Raw genomic sequence first — 26,685 nt, forward strand, 5'->3', positions numbered from 1 at the left:
GTTTTGGTGCGCCACCCAGGAGTAACTTTCTGACCTCCGCCCCCACCCCCCCGGTGGCGTCACGCAGGAGGAGGGATGACACTTTAAATATGGAAAAAGACACGCTGCGCTCACAGAGTCTCTCCGCGCGCTTCCAGCGAGACATAACTTACCTTTTCTCCACGATGTCACCGAGCCGCGACCTGAAGAAGCCCGGCGCGATATGAGGAGTGTGCGCAACGCGTTAAATTTGATTTGTAGAGTCGAAGAAGTCATTCCAGCGACACAGCTCCAGCTCCTCGCCTCCTATCTCACTGCTATCCAATCGAAAAGCGCGACAGCGAGAGAAGGTGAAGATTTTCCAACATCGACTACAAAAGAAGTTTTGAAGTGAGCCGAACTGATCATCTTTCAAAGGCGAACTTTGGCACCATGAGTTCCGACAAGACCAAGTAAGTCCATGATTATCCTCTCTTTTCTTGTGAACGTGTTCTCACGTGTTGGGAACTTCACCATATATCTTGCAGTCCATACGTTAAGGAGATTTCCCGGCCAGGTGTGAATTAGACGTCAGGTGTGTCATTGTTGGATTTTCTGTGCGTAAATCTGGATTTAGTCTTCCACTTGTGCCATACCTATTCAGTGAAAGTTCAGTGGAGGATCAATTGAGCTTTTTTCTCACGTTAAGAAATGTTTTCATTCATTCGAGTGGCACCCTTGGCTGGATAAGCCACTGCTGCCGCACCGTTGTGGCTGTGAACCGCCGGTAATCTATTTTCCGAGAACCTGTCATGATCAATTAGAGAGACGCGGGAAGCGCCGGCCAAATGTTGCAGAGCTGTCTCCAGTGTAACTTTATGAATAAAACTGTGAGTGTGAGTGGGTGGGTGTGTGTGTGTGTCTATGCCTCACACTCACATACCATGTGGTCCTTGAGCAGACTCCCCAAAAATCCACTTGCATCATGGGCCAGCGTATGTGTCCACGTTGCGCAATGACGCGGATGCCAATAACAAAAACTTTACGGTTACTATCGAACAAGGAAACGCACTCATGAGTCTGCATGCGCTTTTCTGACATGCACCTGGAATCCATTGGCTGCTTGGTAACCCTCATCTGCAGCCAGTGTGAGTTGATTATAGATATCAGGATTTACAGTCTGGTCTGCTCCCCCAGAACCTTACTAGTAAAGTCTTACAACCCCCCCACCCCCAACACATAGCAAGGAGTGAGACCAAGAGTACTGTCCACAAATTGATTCCTCATTCTTTTGTAGACCTTGTGAAATCTGTTTACAATAGGGAAATGTTTTTCTTGTCTTTGTCTCCATCTTTGTGTTAACTGGAATCATAAAAGCTCTTTTGTGCACTGCTGAGTGATCATCTGTGTAAATAAGGTGTCCGTCCATTTCCTCATCCATACAAGTTATGTCATAGGAAACTCTGACAAAAGTCACAGCAGACCTGAAGAGCAGGGAGCCAGTTACATCTCACCTATTGTATAAAAGTTAGACTGTAATCACTTTAGTGCAAATGGCATGTGTCCTTTGTCACTTTTCTGATCAACTTATTGACTTTTTTTTTTTTTTCCAAAATCATTGACCCTTTGATTTGCAGACATATAAACTACTCCCGCAAATGTCTGTGTTCCCTAAAAGTCATGTTTCAAACCAAAAACACACAAAAAGCACATTCCCACTCCAATGTGGGAATGTGCTTTTACTTTTCTTTTGAACAAGACATGAGAAGATGTCCCCTTGGACTCTGGGAAGCTGTAAAAGACTTTTCTTTTTTATAGACCAAAAAATGGAGAATTGATGAAAATTGTTACTTGCAGCCCTAATACTTGCTTAGTATTAGCTGAATGAAACTCCTTCTAGTATCATCCACCTGGGCAGACTTGAAAGGTAGCTGTAAAGTTTGTCAAAATGTGATTACAGTTAAAGTGGCTGGTGCAGTTTCTGTAGACGCTTTAGTACTTTTAACATCTGAACTCATGTTAGGGTTTGACACCCAAAAGATCATTGTTGTGCAAGTTTCACTTTAAGGCTCATAAATCATCCATGCATTGCTTGTTGCTCTGACTGTGCTGGGGGCACCCCCCCCCCCATAGTGAACCTGGCTGGTGGGACTGGGTGCGTCATTCTGTAAAGAGATGGGGATGATCCCTGATCCCGATCAGCTGATCCTGGCTCCTCACGCACTGACAGGTTTATCCAGCCACACGAGGTCACCATGAACAGAAGAAAAGTGGGCAGTTCACCAGTGCAAGATGGATGAATGGCTGCTCTGACCCTTACCCAGCTTCTTTTTTTTTTTTTTTTTTTTAATCAGCCAGTGGAAGTCATAGCAGGAAATGAAAAAGAAGATCAAGAAGATTTCCTGCGTTTACAATGACGTGAATGAGGATCTTATCTGCCTTATGTTTTCATACACATACGCAAGATATGCATTTAGCTTCTGCTCTGCTTCTTGCTACCTGATTTGAAATAATGCTGAAGGAGATTTTAAGTTTCTTATTTTCTCATCATTGTGCAGCTCCCAACATCGCCTCGATACGTTTCATCCCACTCACATACTGGTCCAATTTTAATTTTTTTTTTTATTTTTTTGCTTTAGCACTCAATTCAAAACAGGAATGCTGAACTCTTCCCCCTCATCCTGGATGTCTGTGTACCACCTGTGGTATGTTTCTCATCATGAGGGTCCCCCTGTCTGAGGCCTCAGTGTGGAGTGATTAACATGGCTCCGTTGACTGGCTATAGCCAGCAGTAAACCTGCAACATGAGCTTCTTTTGCTCTCCTGTGTGGCCAATGGTTTTCTGAAGGCCCTCTCACTGTGTTACATGACCTGCCTCCATGCACACACACACCCATGCACACACACACCATCACTACCTTGTTGCAGGAGTAAATGCCACAAGACTGAGATGTGTTCCTGCAAAGATCCTGAAGTGTATCTCCCATATGTACACGTTTGTACAAGAATAAATTAAACTAGCTCCACCCATTAGTTTTTCTAGTTTTTTAATGTGTCCCCTCTGACCATATTCTCAGTGAACACTTAAAATTGTTGAATTCAAGACCTTTACCAAAGAAAACAGTGTGACAAAAGTAACTCCCTGAAGCCGGTGGTATTTTCTGTACACCCTGTCCTGGAGGGAGCACATGCAGAACAGAGAACGCGGTGAAATCTGGAGCTAGATAGCGCCGACCCTGTCCACACGGTGCCTTGTGGGAACTTGACCTCTCTTTTATTTGTGTGCAACAATGAGCAACAAAAGGAGGGTACAGAGGCTAATCACTGTATAAGTATTGCTTGAAAACTTGGCACCAAGCCCGGCCACTCCTCATCACTTTGTTTGATCTTGGAGCTGGTGGCTCAACATTACGTCTGCTATCGGCGCTATACCTCTATCTCTCTCAAGGCCAGATACCAAATCCACTGGGGAAATTCAGATGAGCTCGCAGTGCAATCGGAGGAACAAGTTGTATCCTTCCTGACTTTGTTTATTTAGTGGACTGTGTACACTGCTCCCATCCCCTCATTTTTCAAATTTTGTCATGCTCAGTTGGGGGTTTTTCAGTGGGAAATGGAAACTGTGTAATTGACATTCTTGATATGCGTCCGAAATCAAATATTTATTTTTTTCTTGCTTTATCAAAACCATTTGCATACAGCAGTAGTCAGATTAGCCAGATGGCAGATGAAGTCTTAATTTGATCCTGCACTTGTATAGTAACGACTCAGATGCACAGGTTATCTAAAGTGTCTGCATTTTGAGATGAGGCCTTAATAGAAATTAGATTTATCCTCAGTGCCATGAAATGTTAGTTTTTCTTTACCTTTTGTACTTAGAAGTGGGTGTATTGTTTCCTTTTTGGTGCTGTTTTGGCTAAAGTATATTCTGAGATTCCAATATGTTGTGGCTTGAAGCACCATTCATGACCTGGATTAGTCCATACTTTGCTGCACTGGAGGAGCCACATTCCTTCCAGCCTTTCAGGAAGGTTGAGGCTGGCCGATCAAAGGAAACTCCAGGTCATGAAGATGTCTCTTACACTGCTGGGATCTGGAAATTAGTATAAGGCCTTCTTTGTGCAATAGAAGTTCCAGTGTGACATTAAAAAAAAAAAAATTACTGATAATGCAGGTCCGTCTTACTCATGGCTGAAATGTATTCATGTGAATATGTGAAGCAGTGTAGGTGAATAGGAGGGAGACATTCTGGTCCTGTGTGGGTGATTTGCCATAGAATCAGAAGTTCTAATGCATTTTAAAGCTGATTTTAGAAGCTGTATGCAGTTATTCATCAATGATTCTGCCTAGGCTTTGTATAAAATATCACATTCAAATCTGAAAAACAGCAAGAGAGAGATGGTTCAAAATGTACTTGTCACTCTCTCTTTAACAAGGTTCGTCTGTCTCTTTTTGTTGTTGCTGTGCCACAGTTGGAGGTAGGCGGTTGCTAAACAAGAGAGAAATGGCTTGTCAGGCTAATATTCAGCAACATTAGGTAACTGAATACGATGTTGCTGAATAGGAGTCATTATCAGGATTGTGTTTCACGGTAACCCGACTTTAACTCTATTGGCCATAAAAATGGGACCTGAATTAAAAACAAGGCTTCAGTTATTCTTCCGAAGGGTGAAAATGATGCTGCTGAAACAATCTTTTTGATTTTTATTCATTTGAAGATTTGGGTGTGTCATTGTTTCAACTTAAGTTCTATAAACTGTTGATGATGATGGTGGTGAAAGACTAACAGTTGCATGCTTTTCTTTTTTTTTTTTTTTTTGCCTTGTAGAGTGGAGGATGAAGCGGTCTTGGACAGAGGAGCGTCCTTTGTCAAACATGTCTGCGATGAGGAGGAAGTGGAAGGTAAGATCAGTGATGAATGCCAGCACATTGTCTAACAGATTGGCACGTCACAAGCTGTAATTTATCTCTGTGTGTCCCCACATACTGCACTGTGCTCCATATATATCACTATCACCAACGCATAACTGGACATATTATAGAAGATGAATCATTTCCGCTTTAGCTTGACATTTCTGCACAGGAAGATGTTTCTTTAAGTGTTCTAATCCTGTCCAGTGCCGGCTGTCAGCTAAAGACACAAAAGAATTTATCTGGAGACGCCCTCATGGACTTACTGAGGCATTCACATGTTTCACAAACTAACATTTAAGGGTGCACGCAAGGGGAACCACGTCAGAGTTTCTGGCATTATGTCAAGTAGTTTGTTTGTATGCAGCAGCACAGTAGTTGCAAGCCCCTTTGCTTTACTACCTGGGAATGTGGTGGAAGTGCTTCGTTTAGTGTGCACCCCATGTGTTCTTTGGTCAGTCATGCATCCTTGTAGAAACCACCGTGAAGTGTGAAAGATGTCATTAAAACCTGCAAGATGTGTTTATGGAATGCATGGTTGAATTGGGAAAATACGTGGTCACTTCAGTGCTAACTTGGTCAGTTAAGCCCGGTATTTGTAAGAGTCCCCTCTCTCCCTCTTTGTCTCTCTAATGACTTCCTGGAGACATTAAATCATCATTTCCTGTATGAGCTGCTCTGTAGGAAGTAGTTGGCATATATTTAATTTGACTGATGACATGCTGTATCTCTTCCTGATTGGGAAATGAGTAATAAACAAAAAAAACTATGTGATAAGAAAAACATTTTTTACAACATCACACCCGATCAACCAGTCCCCATTGTGTTTTTTTTTCTGTGAATGTAATCTGATCTGCATCGCCTCTATTGTATTGTGTTGTGGCAGGTCACCACACTGTATACATTGGTGTGCATGTTCCCAAGAGCTACCACCGGAGGAGACGCCACAGACGCAAGTCTAGCCACAAGGAGAAGCGGGAACGAGCTGAACACAGTACGGAAGGATCCAAGTCAGATGGGGAGAACGCAGACGAATGCACCGCAAACATCCTCAAACCACTCAGTGAGTTCTGATCATTAAATAAAACCCAAAAGATCCAGTGAAAGCATCCACTGTGCAGAATATAATTTCTAGCAGCCACATTAGCAATGGTTATGTCACTTTTTTAGTTTTGTTAAGACCGTTGGGTGAAGTCCACTCTGCAAATCACAGCCTGCAGGATATCAGTGCTTCTGTAGTTAAGGAGGTAGTAATTCAAATGGAGCAGGGAATGCTGGGTGGGGTGGCAGCCAAGAGAGTGAAGTTAAAAAATAAAAATCACCAGACAGAAACCTACACTCAACAGAATTAATGGAGACGGGGAATGGGAGCATAATGAACACTAATCTGAAAATGACACTGGTTTGGCTTAAAGTGTGTTAAGTACATACAAGAGGGGTATTATCTGTCACCTTAATGATTAACACAGTACTCTGTGGGATTTGTGAGAAAGGATTCTCAGAAGCTGAACGACAGATGGGGAGAGAGAAGTAGCAAAGCAGAAGAGCCAGCAAAAATGGCAAAATATCAAGCAGTTTCCCAATCTAGATGAGGGCATTGCTACAACAAGCGGGCCTAATACGACCCCAGTGCTGACAAGAGCAATGAAAAAAATAAGGAAGGATAAAATGATCAAATGTGTGACAGAATCCATCAAATAGTGGTAAACCGAAGTATGAAAGCAGAACCTACCAACAGTACTCTGACTGCTAGTCCTCAAAGTGGTATGACATGCAAAATGCACATTAATATTGTTGTCAGGAAAGCACACCAGATGTCTTTCCTTATCAAGGCTTAGGAGCAGGGCATGGCAGAACCAATAATCCCAAGATCATTTTCTAGAACAGGAAGAATTCTAATTCTGAGAGTCTTTAGATACAAGTCAGCTTTAGCCTATATGTCTTGTGACTGCACAAGAAGAGATTTTATAGAAACGCTGTAACACAGGTGGGAAAAGATTATACAAAGAGCCTTTAGTGTCAACACCTTGATTTAGCCTCTGTGTACAGTAACTGAGCCTTATAATTGTTGTATCCATAAACCTTGATGAATACCACCATGCAAACCTGTTTGTAATGTTGGGTGGGTAATTTTTTTTAAAGCACCAATTTGGCTAAAAGCTATTTGCAAGATGTACAATTATCTCAATTCTGGAATTCACCTTTAAATGGCACACACTGGGAACTGGAATAATGGGAGACTGTTTGCTCTCTGTTTTATTGTCTGTGGAGGTAACCATTAAGGTCTCAAAATGGGCTGGTGATGGGAAAGGACAGGGATTTGCCTGCAAGCCAAGTATTATAAGATATAACTGAACTGGTGATTACAATGATATTTCAAATCACACATTCAAATAAAGCCTTAATCAAGCATGTTGTGAAATATGGTAAAATATAAAAGGGTGTAATGGCAACTCGGCCATTGCAGGTACTTCAAACAAGAGTATAAAGACATGGCAAGGAGAGTTTAGCTTATCTAGCAACTTCTCCAGACAACTGTGTATTAAGCAATAGACCCTTCTGTGGAAATGCAGTGGAGAAATTGTAAAGTGATTTGAATGGGAGCAAAGTTTTGAGCAACTCCCTTAGATAAGGTATACTAGTAAAATGGCAGATGCATCAGGAAACCTGTAAGGCATGCTCAAATAATTCAGGGACAGAGGATCAGCTGAGGAGGAACCACGGGGAGAGAGGTCATAGTTTTGGTGGGGGGGAACAGGACATGTAAATGATTTGCTACCTGCTTGAGATAACAGTGAATGCAGGAATTTACATCTATCTTTTTTTTTTTATGCAGCATCTCTTACAGTCTGGTGTTGTGACTGGACCTCAGTTTAGATATAAGTTTGTTCAACTAGGATCCAGATTAGCTGAGAGGAGAAGGTCCGTGAAGATGCTTTAACATTATCCGTTTAGTAGTAGCTCTGTAACGTCTAGCAAGGGTATTAGTGATTCAGAATCAGAGTGGAAATAAAATGGTGCAAAGGTGACTACTGTAAGAAGGAAAGCACGATCGGGTCAAACGAGAAACCAGTTTTACTTCTGTCATTCCCATCTTGGATTTGTTTACCCACCTGCGATCACACATCGGTCATGCCGGCATCACATCGAGCTGTCGGTTCGTAGACTCCACGCAGCAGACAAGTAATCCTCTCACAACACACTGCTGGTTCCTCTGATGCTGTAATCCTCCTTTGTCACACCTCATGCTCAGGTGTAAACCGGCCTGTGTGCTTAGTCACTCGAAGGTGCTATGATACGATAAGAGTTTTGCTCACATTAATCTCTCTCTAGATGTTGTAGGCCCCATCTAATTACTCTGTGAGTCAAATTTGATTGCAGGTAAACACTTGAACACAAAATAAAACTTCTAATAAATGCGCATCCGTTTTCTATTTAAAAGTTACACACGTCTCAAATGAATGCCCTTAGTTTACCCTATAGCATTTTATGTGTGTATGGTCCAAACATTGGTCTAAATGCAAACAGTGTTGCTGGTTGCTCATCCATAGAATCAGACTGAAAATCAGCAGGCGGGGGGGAACAGGCGTGGAACCAGAGTAAACACAGAAGCAGATCTGTGTGTGCTAGGAGGCATTTAAACTGAACACTTGAAATGCCTCCTAGCACACACTGACTTCTGCTTCTTCCTCATCCTACTGTATCTCTGTAGAGGATCTGAACTGTAAACAGTCTTGTATGGTTCAATGAGAGGGCAGACCCAATTGCATGATGAGGCTACAGCCACTGTTGGGATAAACATTTTTCTCCTCTTGTGCAGTAAACCACTGCAGTGACCCCCTGCAAAGATTTTCATATTAGATTTTTGTCCTTCCTTTAGTAGGAGGGAATGTTGCCTCTTGACTCGCCTTCACCCCTCTGCTGTCCAAGTTAACTTGTGCCTCACTGTGAGTAATTAAAGTAAATTATGATCTCTGGATCGGCGTGTGTCCTTAGGTTTAAGATGATGAGATTAGAGTTCTCCAGTGAAAACGGTGACATAGTGGGGATTTGTGTGTGTGTGCTGTAACAGCACATAAACATACATATGAGATAATAGTCTGAGAGGGTAGCGTTCAGGCTGACATGTGTCAGACGGCAAAAGCCCCAATTCAAAACACACACAGGCACTCACTGCTAGACAGTGCATACAGAGCCCTCTACTTGTTGGATTTTCCGCTGTTTTGCCCTCCATCTAAATCCCTGTAATCCTGTTGATTCTGGCAAACCCTGTGGAGCTGTCCACTTGAAAGTTGTGTGTAACCACAACAAAGACCTAGTTTTCATTGATAACACTAGTTGAGAGACCTAAGAGGTGAGCGGTGTTGTGTACACCATGTGGCGTCAGTAAGTGTCGCGTTGAAAGTCAGCCAGGGAAAGGACAGCAGGAAAGGAACACCGAAAGATCTCTTGAGTTTCTGTTCTGGGTCGTTGGTGAATGATGTTGGCGCTGCACAAGAATGCTGATGTGCGGGGAGGTGGGAAGTGATCCGTACCCTAATGCTCCATGTCTCCAGTGTTTCCAAGACATTGATCTTGCCCTTCATGTAGCTTAACGTTAGATTTTCTTGCTACAGCTGAACAGTTCCAGCTGTACTATTTTAAAAACAAGCGTCCTAAATTAAGCCTGGCTGCGCTGTGTCGGGATTAAAAGGTTACAGGCACTGTTACGTTGTTGAGGTATCAACCTGTGAAATCCTGACTGGTACAGTATGTCGGAAAGGAGCACAAATAGCCTCTTGGGACTTGCTAATTAAACCCCCACTTTGTCTCATCACAGTTGCACAACTTTCCTAGAAGTGTTAACAGAATAACTAGTTCTTTTTACAATCTATAACACGCACGATATAAAACGTTGTATAAGTGGGCCTTTGTCAGGGGTCCTGAGGTCATAGGTACCTCTTTAGGTCTGTAATATCTGTAGAGGAGGATGTACATTTACTGTAATGATCAGTATTCACAGTTCAGTTTGGTGACACAGAGCTTGGCACACCTTTCTCAGAAGGAAATGTAAGAGAAGTTCTTTCTCCATGAAGGTGTGTTGTGTCTTTCCCTCTTGTTTAAATGGCAGTGAACACTTTGTGTTCAACTTTTCATGTTTGTGATTCTGACAGATTGTCAGAGCAATCAGGGACTGGTTACATATGATTTCATGATTTGAACAATCTAAGCTAAGTTATATGCAAGATTTGCAACTGCTTGGCCTGTTTCTCACTTACACTCACAGTAACATATTATTTTCAATCATCATCAGTCAGATGGCTGGAATCTTTTTCTTGACATGAAATGAAAGCAGGCATAATTGATTTGTTGGTCCCTAACTTTCCTCTTTTCCCCCCCACAGTTTCCCCAGCTGAGAGGATCAGGTTTATCTTGGGGGAGGAAGATGATGGTCCCCCACCTCCTCAGCTCTTCACCGAGCTGGACGAGCTACTGGCTGTGGACGGGCAGGAGATGGAGTGGAAGGAGACGGCCAGGTGAGCCTCTGAGCCTAATGTCTTTGGCCAGACATGCGATCTGTCACCGCCCCCCCTTCCTTTTTCTTATATTAAGAGCCGCGGGCAGCGTAGCCTGTTTCCTGCTTCACAATCCCGGTGCAGTCAGCGGAACACAATCCCGTATGAATAATCGTGTTTTGTATGGGTAGGGAAATAGGCCGTACTCCAGTGAACTCCCAGTCTATGCTTATCTGATTGAGATCTGGAGTACCTGCTCTGTGGGATCAGGAAAAGGCAGAAACTCCCACATAGTCAGAGCAAGACATAATGTTACAGTTAGTTCTGGAGCACCTGGAATTTGGACATCGATATCATTAAACTTTCACTGCATGGGATTAATAAAGTTGACCTCCTCTTAAATGGGAACTCCACTGATTTTTACACATCAAAGTCAACAGTCTGCGACTCACTTGCATTGTGGGTAATGTAGGTGTTGATGAGGAAGAAGATTGTGTGTGATAAAAGTCTGTGGTTCTGCTGCATAGGTCTATTCCTGTTTTATGTGAAAAACTGCACCATGAGTCTGTCAATAGTCTTTATTTAAAGCACAACATCTATTGTAGCTTAATTAGCACCAACTTCTAAGAGCACTGCACTGATTTAGTAGTGTTCTCCATTAACACTGTCAAAGTAATGGATGTACCAACTTCAGTTTTTGGCCTTCTCTGGAGTAACATAGACGCACTCAAAAGATTTACAGACTCGTGATAAGCATTTCTTTTTCAGTGCTTTTGGGAAGGGAAAGTGGGGGTTGTTTGAAAGGGAAGACAAATGAACTCCTTGAGGTCGACGGTGTCTCCATGGTCAGGCTCCTCTCCAAGTAAGATGGCTGGTCACAGGCGTGTGGACCACAGCCAGAGGGATACTCTATCCCCAGAGGAAACCCCATCCTCAGGCCTTAGGAGAATGGCTCTTTGTGATGGTGACATGGAGGCATTATTATTAAAAAGAGTCCTTGTCCTGAGTCTTACCTTCATGGCTAAGCTCACCCATAGTAGTAACAAAGCCATGTTTCTCCTGCTACTATGTGGTCTGAAAGTTGCAAAAGACTGTCGCCGTTCCAGCGTGCCATCTATTTATTTTCTAAAGTCTCATGATTTTTTTTTTGATTTCTTTTATTTCCACGCTGTCCTGCATCCCCTATTGTTGCCTTTATGAACTGTGACCAATTCAAAACAGTGTAGGATTGTTTTGTAAAGAAAAGAGACCCCATCTTGTCTCCTTTTGTTTGTAGCCTGTATTTATTCATAAACTTATAAAGTCAACGTTATGTACTTTCATTTATATTTTGCAGTGACCTTTACTTTCAGGAACCGGTTTGTTCTGAGAGTGGAAAAAAATGAAAAGATTATTTTGGCATCTGGCAGCTTCTTCAGGAACATTATGTTTATTATTAAGATTGAACACAGTCCAGGACTGTAAATTCTTCTCAACACTCTCCATACTTGTGTGTCTTTTGTCCTCCCCAGGTGGATCAAGTTTGAGGAGAAGGTGGAGAAAGGTGGCGAGCGCTGGAGTAAGCCTCATGTGGCCACGCTGTCCTTACACAGCTTGATGGAACTTAAAACGTGCATTGAAAAGGGCACCATCATGCTGGACCTGGAGGCCTCCACCCTGCCGCAGGTTGTCGGTAAGTGGCTTTGACCAGAAAACCAGCACAGTCTGAAGGGTTTGAAGAAAAAAGAGTCACGATCTTCAATCTATCCCTCTAACAGAAATGATCACCGACAGCCAGATTGAGATAGGTCAGCTGAAGGCGGACCTGAAGGAGAAGGTCATGTACACTCTGTTACGGAAGCATCGCCACCAGACAAAGAAGTCCAACTTGCGCTCCCTTGCTGACATTGGCAAGAGTGTTTCCAGTGCAAGTAGGCTGTTTTCCAATCAGGAGAATGGTAATGCAAACCTTCACATTTTTATTTCTTTTACCCTCCATAACCCCAAAAGTTCCACTTTTATTCTCTTCACCTTCTGACTTCTGATTTCTGATGTGAACTCCTAATACTAACAGCTGACCCCTCATTTCTTTTCCTCCTTGTCTTTTCTCTGCTTTTCCTTATTTTTCTTGTTTTTTTTCCCCCCCTGTCTTTCCTTCTCTTTGGATCTATGCTGCCTCTGACCTCCTGCATCGGGGGTGTTGTAGCACGCAACCCTTTTGAGCAACCCGTGCCTTATTTAACCCCACGAGACTCAGAGGAACCATGTGAGGTCGTAAGGAGCTCCAGCATGGGATACCTCTGTAAGTGAGGTCACAGTACTGCTACTGAAGGCAACATAGTTGGAATATACAGCACTCCATGTAAAAGTAGCAGCATTCAGTAGCAAAAAGCTAAATGTGTTTATTGAAGCAGATCAGTTTAGAAATACACAAGGATAGAATGGCTTCACCCATTAACACCCAATGTACTAAATATTAATTTGGCTAAAATGTTGCAGACTCTGGAACTCGGTTTGATACGGTCCATTTACTGTTCCTGACTATGTTGGAGAACAAAGTTTACGTTCTCACTCGTTTGCCAGTAGTTGCCTAAGCATGTTTCTGCTGACGTGTATAAGCAGCAGACGTAGTTCTCTCTCTGAAGCGCCTGAATGAACGACCATCTGGCACTGGCCCCAAAGCTTAAGCCTGGCCACATTTAGCTAGGGTTTTCTAGCTCTCTTCATGTACTTTCCTTGTGCTTTTCTTTTCTTGGACTCCTCTCACCTTGATCAAAAATGTCTCATTTGAAGCTCTGCAGTCTGTGATGCTAGACGTGTCTTACCTCTCTGCAGGTAGCCCAACTACTGCCCATCGGAACCTCACCTCCAACAGCCTGAGCGACTTCTCTGACAAACCAGAGAAGGATCAGGTAATATGTTTGTGTCTCTCTGTATTATTGCATAGAGAAGACATGGCAGCACTTATGCAACCTAATAGAGGATACTAAAGGTCTCCAGTCACAAAGCAGCACTATGCATGGTCATGTGTTGGGCTGTGTGTATGCAAGAGCTTGTGAGCCTCACATACTGCTGGATGAGACCCCCCTGGCTCTCCCTCGCTCTATCTCACTCTGTACAACAAAGGCTCACTGTCTGCCGTCTTTGTTGTGCGAGTTTCTGTCATCCACGAATGCAGTTTCTCTCGCTGCCATGACTCATGATTAACTAGCTAACTGTAATTTGTCCCCGTGGTTTACAGACACGCCACACGTGGATGATGACAAACGCAGTTAAACTGTAACAACTGGAATTATGCTCCAGCAACAGTTAATGAATCTGTAGGTTTGTCCAAATGGTCTGGCCTTTGACATAACACCAAGGCCTCAGTTAATCATCTCCCTGCAAGGGAATTTTTTCACTTTCATCCACAGCTTATGTGCGTATGCTCTTTTAGCTAAATCCAAAAGGAGCGCCGTGTACTTTGCAAGTTAGTTTAGTGTCAGACTGTAGTAAAGTGTGTTTATTAGGTGGCATAAAGTCAAGCTGCTATTCAGCACATAATTCTAGGAAAGGGCAGGTACCGCCAGTTACATGCTTTATATCCTTCTCTGGTCTGCCAGTCACATTTATTTAAAATGTCACATCTATCATTGGTCATACTGCATGTGACAGCTATGGAGCAAGAGTCTGTGTGTGCGTGACCTCCCTCATAGGCCTGTAGCTTGTAGCAAATAATCGACATTCATTGTTACAATACTGGCTGACATTTTCATTCGCTGACTGCTCTCTGCTCTCTCTTCTCTGTCCTGACAGCTGAAGAATAAGTTCATGAAAAAGCTGCCCCGTGACGCTGAGGCATCTAACGTGCTGGTTGGAGAGGTGGACTTCCTGGAAACTCCCTTTGTGGCGTTTGTGCGTCTGCAGCAGGCCGTCATGCTGGGGGCTCTAACCGAGGTCCCTGTGCCCACGAGGTAGAGCGGCCGCATGATTCACTGAAAAACCATCGCCATCACTTAAGATGAAATGTGCCCTAACATCTCATTTTCTTGTTTGTATTTAGATTCCTCTTTGTCCTGCTGGGCCCCAAAGGCAAAGCAAAGTCCTATCATGAAATTGGAAGAGCCATTGCCACCCTGATGTCAGATGAGGTACTTTATTTATTACCAACTGACATTTGTCAGTGTACTTTCACTGCTTTTAACACTCAGAGATTCGATCTGTTCAACCTCTGCATGGCATGTTTCTAAAGTGCCTCTTTTACGGCAATGAATGAGTTTCTGCTTATGTAAATGGTGTGTCGAGCTGTGAAGCAGCAGGACTGACGCGGAACGCTAAATTGTTCCCGACTGCTCTAACATGTTAGATCATCCTTTTTAATCTCTGATTGGACTAACTAGGCTCTGATTGGTTGTGAGCCTGAGATAATAGCATCTTGAGATCTCTTTAGGAATGAGGTGGCCTATTCTCCAGACAGTGAAACCCCATTAAGGTTTTGAAAGTTGCTTGTCTAGAAATGAAGGATACTGATTCTTATGTGTCCACTCAGTCTATGGGCAGTAAATGAATGACTAATAAACTGCATTAAACGGTCACCTGAAATGATGCTACTAACGTCAGCATAGCATAGCATGCTCACAATGACGGTTATTGATAATTATTGATTGAAGTTTGTGAAAACCCATGTTAAACATCTTAGTTTAGGCCGTTTGTAATGCAGTCAGTTTTTCCATTATTTGGTCATGGACGTTTTATGTCAATCCATCCAATAGCTGTTGAAATATTTCAGTCTGGACCACAGTGGCTGTGGCCTGACGCCATCCCTACAGCCACACTATCATATCTAAGTGATGACTAGATGATGCATAATTAATACTGATCCTTTTCCCCTATTTCCTCACTTATCGGTATTTATAAAGTCCAGGTGCAGTGATTAACTAGTGTAAGAGGCAGTCTGCACACACCTCCTGCAGCACTTGTCCTCTTGCCAGATCTCTGGATATTGCTGTATTAAGCATCGCAGCAGTTTGCCTGGCCAGTCCTGTTGGCAGTGACCAACTTAGTTGTTAAGCTGTGTGTTAAAGCTGTGAGACAAATTTGTTTTGGTGTCAGCTGAATAAATGCAATACAATAAGGCAAATTATACATTTAAAAAAAAAAAAAAGTCTCTTCATTTCTTTTTACATCCTCCAATATTTTCAGCTCTGTCTGCTTTGTGTCTCCAGTGTCTATCTTCACTTATTCTAATTTAACCTGTCAGTGTTGTCGTAGTGTTTTTAACCCTGAGAGCTCTTTGCCTGCAAATTCCCACAGGCCTCGGCTCTTCCCAGTATATCTCATATGTCAACATGGCAGGAAGTGTTTTTCCAGGATTTCCTCAGGTTAAACTTTAACCCTCTCAGCTCTGTGAGAGTTAAGAGTTGTATCATCATCAGTACTAGTACTCATATTTGCTCGTCCACGTGGTCATGTTTTGCACAGATGACTCATTATTTGTGTGCATTGTGAAAGAGCTTAGAAAATTCTTAGCTTTCATTATGATAGTGGTGAGCTTGGTTGCCATGATTTGTGTTTAGATGACACGCGGCACTCTGTGTCCCAGTAATCAGAAGTGAGTGGGCAGTGTTTTTCAGCGAGCCATCGTTGTTGCACATTTTGTTTTTTTTCTCCCAAGGCCTGTATGAATAATATAAGGACATGTTGCATTATTGACTGGCTGATTACTCATAGGTTCGTTATGTCTGTTTGCTGGCAGGTATTCCATGATATTGCCTATAAAGCGAAGGACAGGCAGGATCTGCTGGCTGGTATCGAGGAGTTCTTGGATGAAGTCATCGTCCTGCCCCCCGGAGAGTGGGACCCTGACATCAGGATAGAGCCACCCAAGTCCCTGCCATCCTCAGACAAAAGGTCCGCTCTAATCCCCTTGACCTAATCCAAATTGATGAAGTCACTGCCCATAATTCCATCCAGTGTGTAGCATGAACATGTATTTGACACCATGACAAAAATGTGTTTGTCTGTTTATGAAGGAAGAACATGTATGCCGGATTAGAGCCGCCTCAGATGAATGGTGACACTCCTCATGATGCGGGACATGGAGGAGGGGGAGGTCACCAGGTTGGAGAGGAGCTCCAGTGCACTAGAAAGTAATTAAATAAAACTTTCCTAAATGATTGTACACACAAGAAAATAAGAAGAAATCATAATATTATCCTCAGAGATGGCGGCCTTTAAAAAAAAAAATAATAATAATAATAAAGGCATGATGCTTTCTTGTCTAAAGAAACACTTTTTCTCATTTAAAGAAGTTGTAATGTAAAATTGCCAAAATCTGAGGACACTTTCAACCTGATTATTATCCCAATGACATGTGATAGTCAGTGAAGTAAAAATGATAACTTGGAAAAAGTTTCCATAGAGGAAATATTCCACACATTCCACAACACTGCAATAAGGGAAAACTTTATTTTCATTCGGAACAATGAATTTTCCTTTCTTTTGACAATATATTTCCAAAGTAATCTCTTTTCCAGTGTATGCACATCATGTGTCATTTATATAGCTAAAGTAAGCCAAGTTATGACATGAAATGATGGTGCACCCACTAACTCGACTGGTTCTGTCTTTTTAAGGTTTTGTGGAGGTCTTGTCCTGGATATCAAGAGGAAGCTGCCATTTTTTGCCAGTGACTTCTATGATGCCATACATATCCAGTCTCTGTCGACCATCTTGTTCATCTATCTGGGCACCGTCACCAATGCAATCACATTTGGAGGCTTACTTGGTGATGCTACGGAAAACATGCAGGTAACCCACCCTATTTATCATAAGCATGCACATCATGGCCATCATCATGTTTTTTGTGTTAAGTTAAAATGGAGCAGCATATAACATGCTGTTTCATCATTTCCAGATGGCTTCTGATATTTTGTTAATGTTATTAAATTAGAGAGCTGGTGGTCAAGTACTGGTAAACTGTCTCCAATGCACATATCCATGCATAACTATAATATATAACACAAATGGGTAGTATTTCTCTGTATATATTCCTTTTTTTTTACCTTTTGCTTTTTCCAGTGTAACAAAAATAGAAAATGGTGCACTAGAGCTGGATTCTTTATGTATTCTTGATGATATTAGACCAGATTCAATCTTATTTTAAGATGTTTGTACTTTTTACCTCTGTCATAGCTCTGTCACAAACTAATGAACAACAAAAAGAGTTAACTTCAGCTGATTAGCCATGCTACTTTGGAGCTCAAAGGCTCTATCATGCATCCATCTGCCGTACCTGCTGTTGGCTGGACTGCATGTGTAGGCGTTATGAATTAAAATCATGTTCTAATGGTATGTATTGCTGCATCCATCCGGCTGCTCCTTGTAGCTGAGTGCATAGCGTAGCCCAGTGACTGCTGTACTCTCTCCTGGCAAAGAGCTCCATCCTAGCAGACCTGCAGAGCACCAGCCTCAGGGATTTGCCTTGGCTGTAAATAACCACAGATCCAGATTACTCAGCCACTGCAGCCTCGTCATGCCTGCATTTCCAATGCCCCCCCACCCCCACCACCAGCAGTGCTCCTCAATCCTCCACCCTCTTCCAATCTGAGCACAGCGGAGGGAATCCCTGCCCTTATTTGACCTTTCCCTGCACAGGTCTCAGAAATACAGCCTAGTTGCTTAGTTGTTAATTGCTCATCTGTATGTATTTTAAAGGCCTAAAGCTACAGACTCTAAACTACTGACACAAATGGAAATTAGGTGAAGCAGGAAAGCTGTACGTTGTTTGTAGGGAAAACAAAGCTTCCAGCTGAGTAAGCAAAATTACTAATTCATGTTTCATGACACAGAAAGAGTTGCAGTAATGGAGTTTTAAAAATGTGCTTAATATTGATGAATGTGTGAATGATTTCTCTCCAAGTAAGTCACAAGTCATGCTCTATGTACGAATGTGCCGTCTCCTCGCCTCTGTATGTTCTGGGCCTAACCCGCTCCATGAGCCGTGTGTAACGTCTGTATGTGTTTTTCCATGTGTGCTGTGCTGCAGGGAGTGTTGGAAAGTTTCCTTGGTACGGCACTGACGGGAGCAGTGTTCTGTCTTCTGGCTGGTCAGCCCCTGACTATTCTCAGCAGCACAGGCCCCGTGCTTGTTTTTGAAAGACTCCTCTTCAACTTCAGCAAGTGAGTAGTTACTAGTCATTCAGTAGCACAAAAACAGTGAGCAGGAGCCTGGGAGATATTTATAGGTTGTGTATCCCCAAAAGGATGGATGCTGTTTTTGTGTTTACAGAGAGGCTATTCTTATGCCCTTATAAATAAATAAAAGGAAATAAAAATAAAAGCTTGAGGAATGCATTTATAGTAAGTTGGCTGTTTTGCTTTAAGGTTTGTTTGTTCTAGTATCTCACTGGAACTTTCTCTGCGTACTGTAAATCTCTTGGCAGGTATAGTTGCTCAGTGTTAATTTCCCATCTGTTTTGCCTTTAACTTCCTGTCTTGATTGACAAGATCAGCAACATGCACATCCTGTTGTAGAACCAAATGTCGGAGACGGTGTAATAAGACCCATTCAACAACCGCAACACATCCTGTATTCACACAATTTGTTCACCATGTAATTTCACAACGCCTGATGGGTAATAAAGGCTGTTAATTGCTGAGCTCACCCTGCTCCTTCCACTGTACTCCCTTCCTCTCCCAGAGACAGTCTTCTAGCATTACCAAACGCCGCGCTGATTATGTTCCATTATTAATAATTCACTCTCATTTAATTTTACACTGTGAGTGAAGAATGTTTCGGTGTCTGTGTTCTCCAAATGTTTCCATGTCGCAAGTCAGTGGTTACTGAGTGAGTGGCAGCTGCTAGCCTGTCTGCAGCTGTTGGATACGTATAGCACAGGTGCATATTTTCCATACAGAGAGAAGCCCACTGACAACTCTAGTTGCAAAAATTAACATTGTTTTATTTTGAAGGGATCCAGAGTATAACTATTAACCTTAAGCTCGACAGAATTCAGGTTAGACAGGAGTGAAGTGACAGTACTGTGAATTCATGGATTTCTTCTCCTCAGGGACAACGGGTTCGACTACCTTGAGTTCCGGCTGTGGATCGGCTTGTGGTCTGGTATATTCTGTCTGGTGCTGGTCGCCACAGACGCCAGCTTCCTGGTGCAGTACTTCACACGTTTCACCGAGGAAGGCTTCTCAGCGCTCATCAGCTTCATCTTCATCTATGACGCTTTCAAGAAGATGATAAAACTGGGCCACCACAACCCCATTAACTCCGGCTACGATCCCAACCTCATCACTCAGTACGACTGCCACTGCATGCCTGGTACGTAGTCTTCACTTTTTCTGCAGTAGATTAGGACATTTCTGGAATGACCGTGTATAGATGGATTACAGGAGTGGCTTCACTATATCCAGTGTCATAGGCAGCAACTGATCCCACCACTGTAATCTCGAATTGTCCTTTTGTCCAAAGCCCATCAGAATCTCAGTATCACCAGTAATGCCAGACGGTGCAAACTGAACAATTGTGTTTGATTTTGTCCCTTTTGGCAGAGATGCTGCTACTGTATTCTAAACAAAGCTTTCAACTTAATTTTGCTGTGCTAACTTTGGAGATAACAAACGATACTCGTATGTGTCGGCCTGTAGATACCTCTGTTTACTTTCTCAACAGCCCTATCAGTTTCTGTGTAGTGAGTGACTTGGCAGGATTGTTCAGCAAAGAGAGACTGACACAGATCTGAAATGGCAAGTGTGATACTGGAAATGATAGAAGTATTCTCATTTTGGTGATTAGATATCATTGTTTCTCTTTACCAGGCAACTCATCAGAACTCATTGATGTCTCAACCTGGGCAAACAGTACTGATCTGGTATGTAGTGTGTTTGTAACATCTAGTAGAATGGGTTCAGAATTCAGTTTTTCTCTAAATATTGTTGCTTGTTGGTTAAAGGAACCTCTTTGTTCTTGCCTCTCCAGCCAATAAATGCCACCTGGGCGTCCCTGACCAGGAAGCAGTGTCTGAAGTACGGAGGGCGGCTGGTCGGAGAGACCTGTGGCTACGTGCCTGACATCACCCTGATGTCCTTCATCTTGTTCTTTGGGACTTACATCTGCTCCATGGCTCTGAAGAAGTTCAAGACGAGCCGCTTCTTCCCCACTCAAGTGAGTGATGGCAGTGGCACCCATTAGTCTGTGTATAGCAGATTTTCTTTTTTTTTTTTTTTAAATGCAGGATGCAAGTGAACATGGACTCAAACTGTTACAGACTTCACAGATGTTAGTGGCTCTCGATCTGACTCAAGATGAGTCAGATCCATAAATTATTGCTAATTGGTACAAAACACAAAGTACAGCTTAGGCTGGTTCGGCCTAGTAATTTAGGTATTTGGTCATAAACCAAAGTTGCCAGATGGAAACAGAAGGAATCACCAAAGTTATATTTCATCCTGAGGGCGTCATGAATGTCTGGTCCAGACTGAAATCTTGCAATACTTTTTGGATGGATTGCCATGAAATTTGGCCTAAAGTGTTGGACTGACATTGCCATCTAGAGCCATGCCACTAGCATGGTTAATAAAAACCCAGCATTTAGTGGATCTTGTGGTATTGGGTACCTAAATTACCAAATCACATTTGCACAACTATCCATTTCCATTTTTCTCTTGCAAATAATGTGACTTGAGCTTTATTGGCCTCTGTCAGTTGGTGACTAATGATTGTTTCACAGGTTGTAAACCAGACCAAACAACTGTGTTTACTTACTAAAATTGTAATTGCACTCACTGCACTTTGAGTAGCAAAAGTACACACTCAGCAAGGTAATGTCTGCCAGTGCTTGTTTTCCTACAAATGTGGTTAAGCAGGTTGCAGTTTTGCATCAGAGCCAGACGTTCATGCTGCCACAAGGTTAAAAAAAAAAAACCTTTTTAAAACATGTTGTAAATTTCCCCCTCCTGTTCCAGGTGAGGAAGCTCATCAGTGACTTTGCAATCATCTTGACCATTCTTCTCTTCTGTGGCGTGGACGCCCTTATCGGTGTGAACACTCCAAAGCTCATCGTGCCAAGTGAATTCAAGGTAGGTGCCACACATGGGAGAAATATATGTATCAGAAATGTGACAACAAACTATTCCATCTGTGTTTGTTTGTAATCACTGCACTGAAGTGTTTTCAGGAGAATGACGATGGCCAGCCAGGTGCAGTTTCCTCTGATTACACAGATAATGATCCATGTTTTTGCAATGAAGCTGAAATTGTGAACTAAACTAAATCTCAGTATAATGAAGTCTTTGTAGTTTACCCAATAAGTGAGACCCATTGCTTGAAACTAAGGCACAGTCAGTCTCAAATGTTCCCCAGCTGGCATTAAGACCACCCCCCTGTCTTGACATAGAGGAGGGGTATGATGGGGTAGAGGATCGGGTACCTGCATCAAATAACAGCTTGATTATAGGTGATGTGAGAACACAGAGGATCTTATAGTTGGTAGTACAGAGACGGCTTTGTTTGACCACAAAGTGTTAATTCACAGATTTGTCCTGTAATGATGCACCAGTAATTTTAGACTCTGTTCGGTGGGAAGTCTCTCTCAAAGTGTGGAGTAACCACTTAGAATTAGTTTTTTTTTCTTCTGCGCTATTTGAGATGTTATCCGTGTCTGAGATCTGGACTGTGTACATGCAGAAATAAGACGGTGCACTAGTCAGGTGTCGGCATGTAATGAGTTCACCTTAACATTTTCATTCTTCTTATTTTTGTTTAGCCCACGAGTCCACTGAGGGGCTGGTTTGTTCCCCCTTTTGGAGGCAACCCTTGGTGGGTGTACCTGGCAGCTGCCCTCCCCGCTCTGCTGGTCACCATCCTGATATTTATGGACCAGCAGATCACTGCTGTGATTGTCAACAGGAAAGAGCACAAACTCAAGGTTGGTGCGCTGCCTCGAAGTTTTAGTCAGTTTAAAAACTCTAGGATACAGTTCCAGCATGCAATTGTGCCGAAAGCTACTGAAAATAAAGGGCCGTGCCTAATCTGAAGTCAAGAGTAGCTACCCAAATATAGCTTCTTGCTTGATTGTCTAAATGCTGTCTTTCAAATGGTCCCTTCATTTTATTTTCTGTCAAACTTAAAACAGTCAAATGTACATATATATGTAAATATATTTTATATATAATTGTAGAATGCATTAGCATTTGTGAGCACCACAAGATCATTTCCATGTCTGGAGAAATGCTCTTGATGCTTACGTCATCTGTGTACTTTGGTGCTTGTGATATAAACCCATTATTCTGCTCTCTTTCCTCATGTCTTATCTCAGAAAGGTGCAGGGTATCACTTGGATCTGTTCTGGGTGGCGATCCTGATGATAATCTGCTCTTTCATGGGCCTGCCGTGGTACGTGGCTGCCACTGTCATCTCCATAGCCCACATTGACTCTCTGAAAATGGAGACGCAGACGTCGGCCCCCGGGGAGCAGCCCAAATTCCTGGGTGTGAGGTGAGTTTACGCTGCTGTCGGACACACTGTTGACATCATTCACTGATTAAATTCTTTCTTGATGGTGATGGTCCAAGCGTTTCTACCCCTTTCTCTACTTTCCTAGAGTATTTTTGGTAGGTAGTTAATTACATTTCTTCTGGTGTAAAGAAATCTCTCAGCAGATGGCTAGAAGGCAGAATAACACTGTTTTAGGACAAAGGGGACAAATGTTATGTTTAAAGGGAAAAGTTTATACGTACACAAAAGACAAAATTGCACGTGTCATGCTCAGTTTTCCTTTTTTTAGAAATCACAATCAATTTGAAAGTGTATGCAAGTAGACGAGCCTGATGTCCTCCTGCTATACTGCCATAGTTAACTGTAACTGCTTGGTGCAGAGCCTTCTTTGATTTAGGTTTGTGTACATAAAGAAACCCTGCACGCAGAGACAGAATTATTTTCTCACGATAAGAGAAAGGGGGGAATAATCCAGAAATAAGCAGCTGTACATTACAACGGCTTCATTGACAAACATCAGTGAAAAGGAAGACGTTTGTGGGTGAGGTGGAGGTCATGAAAAATGTTTGACTGTTCGCCAAGTCTTTAAAGATCATGTACCATGGCTTTGCACATTTTTGATTTTGAGTCGACAATGACTTCCTTCATGTTACACAAGACCTTTACAGTGTATTGTATATTAACTTCTACTGAAATGTGTGGATTAAACTCTAGAAACATGGTATGCATGTGAGGGTTATTGATTAATTTTGTGTTTGTTTTTTTCCCCCGCCTGATTTTCCACCAATCCAGGGAGCAAAGAGTCACCGGTATCTGTGTGTTCCTCCTGACGGGACTTTCTGTCTTCATGGCCCCAATCCTCAAGGTAGCGCTCAAACTTCTTAAGTCTTCCATGGAAATATGGATTACTGTCCGCCTCTTTTAGGACAAACTCCTGTCACCCCTCTCAAATTCAAAATAATTAGGAACTCCCATAGTTGAAGTAATGCAATGTGAAATAAGCATGCTCATCAGGGCTTATACTCCGATTGCAGCTGAGTGCCTTCTCAAGTTTCCATTCCCACATTAAGCTGCCAAACAAAAAATGTGAAATCGCAGGGAGGAGATTGTTGGAGCTGGTCCTCCCCCTGGTGGATATTCTGAATACTGTTCCTGCTGCTGAGAAAACACTTTTCTGGGCAGAGTGGCTTGACTCTAAACATTATTATAGTGACTTTGGGAAAGATGCAAAACTCTTAATATAAATTATGACTTATGCTGCAAATGTCTCTTTAATGCTTAAATACTGCCCATTTCTTTTGATTGCAAATTTCTGCACCAGCTTGCTAGTTTATATTGGATTTTCTTGCACTGCTTTAAAGTTCCATGGCTAATACTAAACAAGATGTTACCAGACCTGCACCAAGCACCAAGATGTTACCAGACCTGCACCGATAAAGCCAAGTGGTTGGTCACACTGATTTTAGTAGACACTTTAGAAGAGCATTCTTAGAAAAGCTGCTTGTGGACTATTTTTAAACAAAGCAATGGTGCCTAAAATAGACACTCACCAAATATATAAGGAAAGCAACATCTCTGGTGTCTGAATGTTTTTTTTAACATAAACTGACATCACTACAGCAAGTCAAATATCACATTTCTAACTCTTTTCATTGTGCTTCGTGCCCCTCAGTTCATCCCCATGCCTGTGCTCTATGGTGTGTTCCTCTACATGGGTGTGGCGTCACTCAATGGTGTCCAGGTGAGTCAGACTGAACTATTCAGTTCCTTCTAACCAGTGCTGGGAAAAGTAATCAGTTACGCATCATTGGAAAAAGTAATTATGTTACTATACAAATACCCCAACAGCATCTTTTTTGAATAATATAGAAATAAAAACCAGATTTTAATAAGCAGAAAGTCTACAGTTAGGAAACATCTAATCAACAGCTAATGTTGATGTGATGGTGATTAGTAAGAGGACTATAATTGCTGAATTTCAGTGTTCAGCCATAAACTAAAGGGATAACGAGCTCATGAAATGTTTGCAGCATTTTGCATATGCCATGCAAATATTGTTAAACCACACTTGTGACTGCAGCATGTCTGTTCTCTTGGCCTGACTGACCTGACTAACCTGTTTGCCTGTTGGCTTGTTAGTTCATGGACCGCCTGCAGCTGCTCCTGATGCCGGCCAAGCACCAGCCGGACCTTATCTACTTGCGGCACGTCCCCCAGAGACGCATCCACCTCTTCACCTTCATCCAGTGCCTGTGTCTGGCCCTCCTCTGGATCCTCAAGTCTACCGTGGCTGCCATCATCTTCCCTGTCATGGTGAGAAATGGCTTCAATTGCAAACTGCACACGCACAGCTCTATGTGGAAACGAAAGCTAATCAAGCTGTTTCTCCGTCTGCAGATCTTGGCATTGGTTGCTGTTCGTAAGGCAATGGACTACGTGTTCTCCCAACATGACCTCAGCTACCTGGATGATGTCATCCCAGAGAAAGACAAGAAGAAGAAAGAGGATGAGAAGAAAAAGAAAAACAAGAAGAAGGGAAGCATAGACAGTGAAATTGAATTTGTAAGTACTCTTTCATGTGTAAATGTTTAAACAGTCTGTATATGTAGATGAAGTATACCAAACTCCGTTGTTGTTGTTATGTGATTGTCTACAGCTTCCTGTAGATCCTTAAAGTCTGTAAGTGTTAATGTTCTCCCTCCCTCCTCCTACAGTCTGACTACCCCTACCATGAAAATATCCCCAGTATAAAAATCTCTATGGATATGATGGAGCAGGAGCCCATGTTGGGGGATAAATCTGTGGATAGTGAGTACTAGCCTGGATTTGTTGTACCGTCTCTCCGAGAGCTGCTGAAGTTTGCTTCTAAAGGCTTCATGCTTTCTCCTGTCATACTAACAACTACTCCTTCCATGCACAAACAAATTGAACGTCTTAATTTTCCCTTTTCTGACTAGACTTTAACACTGCTCTAACAAGCCAGTATGAATAGGTTTTTTGTTTGTTTGTTTTTTTTTTTGTCAGTTTCTTTATAACATAACCCCTAATAGCTTTCCAGTGCTTGCATTTTTGGCTTTTTTCTTTTTGGCCCATACCTCCAGTGTTTTTGAAGTATGTTTTTAAGATTGTTTTTCTTTTCTTTTCCCTGCAGGACATCAATCCCCGACTTTCCTTAACACGCATTCGCCGTGCTGAGCACTACTTTGAGTCTCCCACGGTGGCCGAGTAAGTGAGTACCAGCCGGCATCTGCATCACACATTTCCTCTGGAAAAACAAAAATGCACAAGTGATGCACATTATATGGTCTTGAGTTCATAAAACACCGTATTTATACCACTCTATATCTCCTCCTCTCTCAGCCTTGACAGAGGTTCTTGCACAAAATGTTGGCCTCAGATTCGAATAGACAGGGACTCGGAGGATAGCAGTTTCTTCTGGAAGAAGGGCTCTGAAACTGATCTGTGAATGAATCTTTCAAAGATGCAGCAGAAATGCTACACCAAAGCAAACATAATCATCCTCTTTTGTACTAAAGTACCTCTTTATGGCGGTGTTTTTAATATTCCTCAGAATGGCTGGAAGTGATTGTCTTCAAATTGAAACACTTGTGGTGGTACTGAATTTTAATGAGGGCTAACAAAGGATATGTTGAGCGGTCTCCATCTGCTGAGTACTTGCAGAAAACAAAAAGGGCTTCTTAAGGTCATTTATATGCAGTTTTTATGGGACATTAATATCTTATTAATGTGTTCGCTAATTATTTATAATAAGCACCCGGCTAATGTTTTATAAAAAGATTTCCAGGATACAGTAGGTTTGTAGAATACAGATGGATTTATAGCATCTACACCAAT

At 42.4% G+C, this 26,685-nt stretch overlaps 1 protein-coding gene across 1 annotated transcript; it reads left to right on the forward strand.

Annotated features, from left to right (window-relative positions):
• The first annotated feature begins 267 nt into the window (after window positions 1-267).
• Window positions 268-26,367, forward strand: LOC139219200 (electrogenic sodium bicarbonate cotransporter 1-like). The gene is made up of 25 exons (XM_070851006.1): window positions 268-431; window positions 4,787-4,860; window positions 5,756-5,932; window positions 10,253-10,385; window positions 11,876-12,036; window positions 12,122-12,301; window positions 13,179-13,255; window positions 14,139-14,296; window positions 14,386-14,473; window positions 16,078-16,232; window positions 16,355-16,471; window positions 16,958-17,132; window positions 18,370-18,503; window positions 19,394-19,656; window positions 20,154-20,206; window positions 20,314-20,499; window positions 21,300-21,413; window positions 22,100-22,261; window positions 22,652-22,830; window positions 23,623-23,695; window positions 24,503-24,571; window positions 24,970-25,143; window positions 25,228-25,392; window positions 25,982-26,055; window positions 26,191-26,367. Exons 1-25 carry the CDS (start codon window positions 412-414, stop codon window positions 26,294-26,296), a joined length of 3,267 nt encoding a protein of 1,088 aa, XP_070707107.1. The 5' UTR covers window positions 268-411; the 3' UTR covers window positions 26,297-26,367.
• Window positions 26,368-26,685: the final 318 nt, after the last annotated feature.

This window comes from Pempheris klunzingeri, chromosome 19 (assembly GCF_042242105.1).
Source record: "Pempheris klunzingeri isolate RE-2024b chromosome 19, fPemKlu1.hap1, whole genome shotgun sequence".
Lineage (NCBI taxonomy): Eukaryota > Metazoa > Chordata > Actinopteri > Acropomatiformes > Pempheridae > Pempheris > Pempheris klunzingeri.

Coding starts and splice junctions, on each gene's coding strand:
- LOC139219200 (XM_070851006.1), top strand. CDS start 412: ATGAGTTCCGACAAGACCAA. Junction 18,504..19,393: donor CTCCTCTTCAACTTCAGCAA/GTGAGTAGTTAC, acceptor TCTTCTCCTCAG/GGACAACGGGTTCGACTACC. Junction 20,500..21,299: donor GCCGCTTCTTCCCCACTCAA/GTGAGTGATGGC, acceptor CTCCTGTTCCAG/GTGAGGAAGCTCATCAGTGA.